Source organism: Arachis stenosperma, chromosome 5 (genome assembly GCF_014773155.1).
Source record: "Arachis stenosperma cultivar V10309 chromosome 5, arast.V10309.gnm1.PFL2, whole genome shotgun sequence".
In the NCBI taxonomy this organism is placed as follows: domain Eukaryota; kingdom Viridiplantae; phylum Streptophyta; class Magnoliopsida; order Fabales; family Fabaceae; genus Arachis; species Arachis stenosperma.
This window is the reverse complement of record NC_080381.1, coordinates 68,789,922-68,795,855: the sequence shown is the minus strand read 5'-3', so window position 1 is coordinate 68,795,855 and position 5,934 is coordinate 68,789,922. Positions and strand designations below refer to the sequence as shown.

Genomic DNA, 5,934 nt, shown 5'->3' with positions numbered 1-5,934 from the left:
TCTTATTTGAATCATGAGTTGTGATACATAATTACTCATGATTTCCCTCATTCATAGTCTCAATATGATATCCATTTCGGCGAATATCTTTAAAGCTCAACAAGTTTCTTCGAGACTTGGTAGACAACAGTGCATTATTTGTTATGAATTTTGTTCCTCCGGGAAACAAAATTATAGCTCTTCCGGAGCCTCCTATCACATTGCCTGAGCCAATAATAGTATTAACACATTCTTCTTTTGGCACAAGATGGGTAAAATATATATCACTTTTGAAAATAGTGTGCGAACTTGCACTATTCGCAAGGCATACATCTTCATTATATATCCTTGCCATTTTCTTCAAAGACAAATAATAATAAAATGAGTACTATGCACAGTTAAATTGAATACTTGATCAGAATTATTTTTCTAAGAAACACTGTATATAAAATAATGTCATATACTAAAATTTTATTTTAAAACATGACACATTTAATAATTTCAAAATTCATAAATATTAATATTTCATTATTTATATACATCATATTTGAAACTTAAATACATAGAAAATAAAACTTAATAATAAGTTCTTTACATTATTTATTTACATGAATACTTAACAATCTCACACATTAAACTATTTCATCATTGATCAAATGACCAATATTTCCTTCAGGATCCTCAAAGAAATCAGATACATCATAATGAGTGGTGGAATTTTCAGCATCATTTGAAACGAAATTCGACTCTTTTTCCTTGTCGTCCTTTTTCAAAGATGCATGGTAAAGATCGACTAGGTGCCTTGGGGTACGACAGGTACGTGACCAATGGCCCTTTCCACCACAATGGAAATACTTATCCTCTGTTGATTTATTCTGCCCGATATTTCTTTCTTTATCCCACTTCTGGTGAGATCCTCTCTTTTGAATATAATTCCTTTTCCTTCCATAATTTTTCTTGTTATTAAAACCTTGCCATTTACCTCTTCTGGGGTAATTTGCCGCATTTACTTCAGGAAATGGGGCGGCGCCAGCTGGGTGCGTTTCATGATTTTTTAAGAGCAACTCATTGTTGCGTTCAGCAACAAGAAAGCAAGAAATTAACTCAGAATATTTTTTAAATCCCTTTTCTCGATACTACTGCTGCAGGAGCACATTCGAGGCATGGAAGGTTGAGAAAGTTTTCTCCAACATATCATGATCAGTTATCTTTTTCCCACATAATTTCATTCGTAAGGTGATTCGAAATATTGCAGAATTATATTCATTTATGGATTTAAAATCCTGCAAACGCAAGTGCGTCCATTCATATCGGGCTTGAGGAAGTATCACCGTTTTTTGATGATTGTACCTTTTTTCAAGGTCTTTCCAAAGATCTGCAGGATCTTTTAATGTGAGATATTCATTTTTCAATCCTTCGTCAAGATGACGACGGAGAAAAATCATGGCTTTGGCTTTATCCTTCTGGGATGCATTATTTTCAGCCTTAATGATATCTCCAAGATCCATTGAATCAAGATGAATTTCAGCATCTAGTATCCATGATAAATAATTGTTTCCAGATATATCAAGATTAAGAGCATTGAATTCAAGATGAGAGAGTTTCGACATAATGAAAATTTGTTACCTGAGTCTTCTAAAAATTTGATTAGAGTCTCGTGCTGATAACGTGTTGTGAAATAAATAAAAGATATATTAAATATAAAATAAAGATATATAAATAGAAGACTCTAACATTAATATAATTAGCACAATAATAATTTATATATATATATATATATTAAAATTATATGTTGTAATGTGTATATATATAAAGATAGAAAGAAATATTAAAAGTAAAGAGAGAAAAAATTTCATTTGTTTATTGTTTGTGTGCTTGTATTTATCTCAGAAATAAAAAACTCTATTTATACATATATTAAGAACTTAATTTCAATATGTATTTAATATTATTCCTTTTTAAAAAATGTGAGTTTTACATAAAAATGAGCATCCACATTGCTCCTTCTTATCACAACAGAAACTTTTTTTTTTAAATAATCCATTCGCTTTCTTGCATACAACACAGAAACTGTATAATTACTTACTTTTGGCTTTAGGTCAACTCCAATGCGCCCGTCCCACAGAAGATACGTTAACATTCAAAACCGGCTTGCTTAAACCATCAGTGGTCCCGTTCCTATTTTTGCTCGGTCAAACACGGTGTCGTCTCGTTCACTCAAAAATATTAAAAAAGAAAAACACGTCATCACTTCATAACGGGCTCTACTCTAATGCCCAAACGAAAGTATCAGTCCTTCCTATAATCTAATCGCAACCGTCCGTTTCTCCCATCACTACACATCAGCCCATACAACCGTGCGCCATCACCACACAGAAGCATAATCTCTGATATTTTTCCAGCGTGTACTATTCGTTTTGTAGAGTCCCATTCGCGCAAGCAATTATTCATTCTCTCTTTGGAATCTTCCTTTGCCAATTGCCACTTCGAGGAACCCTAATAAATCTGTGATTAATGCACCTAACCAATATTTAATTGGTTCTTTATTTCTTTATATGGGTTTGCCGGCAAAACCAACTAAACTACTCAGATTGAAGACATCAACAGAAACCAGAGTTTCAGTTTATTCCCAACATAAGGGTTAGGGTTTCCCTGTTGGTTCCTCAGTCCGAGTTCTTTCAATTCCGTTCCAATTTCGTGTGATTGAGGTCTCTCTTCACTCCAATCGCAATAAAAACAATGATTTTGGGGATTTCTGATGAGATGCTTGGGACTTTTGTCCCAATCATAATTTACTGGGTTTATTCGGGGATTTACGTTGTTCTTGGTTTGTTTTCTGAGGATTACCGGTTGCATACCAAGGAAGATGAAGATGAGAAGAATTTGGTGTCAAAGGGTGCTGTGGTTAAAGGAGTTCTCCTCCAACAGTTAGTTCAAGCGGTGGTTGCAACTCTCTTGTTTGCGGTATGTGTCTATCATTATTATTTTTATTTTCCCAGAAGATGGAGGAGTAAAGTTTCTATGTTTTATCTCGCTTTTCTTTTATCGATTTATTTTTATGTTTGATGATTAAGATTAACCACAAGAAGATGCAAGGATTTAGTTAATTACTAATTTAAATTACCCCCAAATGTGCCGTTTTTTTTTTTAAGGTTTAAATACCAACCACGCTTTCAAATTTAGCTTCTCACATTTTGAGAGACGTGTGGTCAACAAACAAAGCTTTTTCTGTATCTTTTATGTCACTATTAACCCCATAATTCCAAATAGTCTTTGTGCCTTGCCTTGTAAACTAAAGCATGGCCTATTTGAGAAATCATGGTTTCTGTTTTGCATGCGCTAGTCTATTAATCCACTATCAGGAGCTAACTCGTTGATTAATTCAATATAGATAATGTAATAGTTTCCGTAAATGCTATGCACCCAAAATAAGTTAAATGTAAACCTTCTGAATCACCAATGAGAAAGTTGCAGATTTAGTGATCAATGCATTGTCTGACTTCGGGACCTGGATTTTATCTTCATATTCATTTTAGATGGTAGAGTGAAAGTTTTTTAGAAAGATCAGTAACATACGGAAAAAAGCTACAGGTCTGATCATGTCCCATAACATTTATCCAAAAATTTGTGCAATTGTGTTTCAACCATTTAGTATATTGCTGAATGCACAAATCAAATTGTATGCCATAGAATCTTCCTTCTAACTATGAGAGTTGCACTTGTAAGTATGTGAAAATTATACAAGGATTGGTTTGATAGTCTAGTGGTTAAGGTAGGACACTTAATCTAAATTGCCTTTGGCTTTATCTGGAGCTTTTTTTTACCCTTAAGTTTTACTGTTGGAGGGGGTGTGTTGGACTATAAAAATTTTTTATCCCCCTCATCAGCATTAAAGATGGTACTAATTCTAGTTTAAAATCATTCGAGTCCATGTGTAGCTATTTATTCAGATAAACTCAATTGTAATCGGGGTATTTGTTATTTTATAGGTGACAGGAAGCGATACCCAAAGTGATTTGAATCAGAATGCTTCCCTCCTTGCTGTGGCCCGGCAATTTGGTACTGCTATGTTGGTAATGGACACATGGCAATATTTCATGCATAGGTACATGCATCACAACAAGTTCCTATACAAGCATATTCACTCCCAACATCACAGACTCATTGTACCTTACTCATTTGGAGCTTTGTACAATCACCCTCTGGAGGGACTGCTTCTTGACACCATCGGCGGGGCTTTGTCTTTCCTTTTGTCTGGCATGAGTCCTCGGGCCTCCATCTTCTTCTTCTCCTTTGCCACCATTAAGACAGTCGATGATCATTGCGGGTTGTGGCTCCCTGGAAACCTTTTCCACGTTATCTTCAAGAACAATACAGCATACCACGACGTGCACCATCAGCTCTATGGAAACAAGTACAACTACTCGCAGCCATTCTTCGTCATGTGGGATCGCATCTTGGGCACTTACATGCCATACACATTGGAGAAGAGGGCTGATGGGGGTTTTGAAGCCAGACCTTGTAAAGACTCCAAGGATGATTAACTTTTTATCTTAGTGAGTATTCTTTTTGTGTACTAGTATTGGTTTTCGTTATTTATGATCAGCACTTCCTGGGTGACCAGCTTTTGTATATAAACATTATACTGAATTGCCTACGCTACTATTGTTCTTCACATGTCTGTTTATACTAGTTAGACTTAATAAGGAAATTGAGAAGCTACCTAGTTAAGGTGTTATTTCACCCTTTTATGTACGGCTGCTATAATGCTATTATCAAAACTTGTATACATTACCTTGTTTTGTAAACTTGCTTAAGGATGCAATTTCTGATACTGGTATAGTAAGTTCGTTTTGCTGACCCTGTTTTTCTGCATATATATATATATATATATATATATATATATATGCTTAAGGATGCAATTTCTGATATTGGTATAGTAAGTTCGTTTTGCTGACTCTGTGGTTATGAGGTGATTTTTGTGTATGTGGATAGACCTGTATCTTATGTACTTCATGGAGCCATAGGGGATGATGTGTATAGTAATGAGGGGGAAATGCTGAAATTTCCGAGGCTTATGGGTTTTGAAGTGACTGAGCTGCTTGTTACCTATTAGCATGCATTGAGATATATGTTCAGTTATGTCTACATCTTTGAGTTTGAATGAATTTTAGCATCCTTGAAAATGCAATTTCAGAAGTGTTTCACTTTCTTCCCATATTCATATATATATGCAGCACCTAAACTTATTACCTTTTACCTCCCTATAAGCAAGAATGCTACGAAAGGAAGCTGCAACTAAATCAATAGCCACAATCTGTTTTCAAAAGGACATACACAGAAGTTGGGCGTTCTCAGCAAGATCTCATCCATTTTCCTCCTTTGCTTAAAATTTTCCCTAAATTTAATCATTGTTGTGTATTAGTCTAATGGGAAAATTATCTATTATGTTTTAAACATTTGATCCCGTAAACACTACCAATTTTTTTTGGTCCCACAGTATCCATCTGTCCAGTAGACTAAAGACTAATCTGTTATAGATTTGATTTCTATTTAAGAGTATTTGCTGGTTAATGGATAGCTGAATGCACGAGGCGGAATTCAAACATGACACTTGTTTAAGCATGCTAATGAGTTCTAACCCAACTTGGTTTTTTTTCTTTTGGTCCATAACCCAACTTGGTTTAAACACTATCAATTGTTTTTTTTTTTGGTAATAAAACACTATCAATTCAATCCAACATGATTAAATAGGTTTTGTTTGGGTCAATCCAACCCATTGGAATCAATTACTGGCCCGTTTCATTTTTGCCAAATCCCATAAGCAGAGCAATCTTACTGGTGCACTTTTTAAAAAAGAAAAACTGAATGATACTTCCATTAATTATTATTAAACTTGATAGTGGATGTTTAAGGCATATGACTGCAAATGGTACTTTTTTCATTAAACTCAAT

At 34.6% G+C, this 5,934-nt stretch overlaps 1 protein-coding gene across 1 annotated transcript; it reads left to right on the top strand.

Annotated features, from left to right (window-relative positions):
• The first annotated feature begins 2,423 nt into the window (after positions 1–2,423).
• LOC130980095 (sphinganine C4-monooxygenase 1-like) lies at positions 2,424–4,839 on the top strand. The gene is made up of 2 exons (XM_057903728.1): positions 2,424–2,943; positions 3,969–4,839. The coding sequence occupies exons 1-2, from the start codon at positions 2,719–2,721 to the stop codon at positions 4,521–4,523; spliced, it is 780 nt and encodes a 259-aa protein (XP_057759711.1). The 5' UTR covers positions 2,424–2,718; the 3' UTR covers positions 4,524–4,839.
• The last annotated feature ends 1,095 nt before the right edge of the window (positions 4,840–5,934 follow it).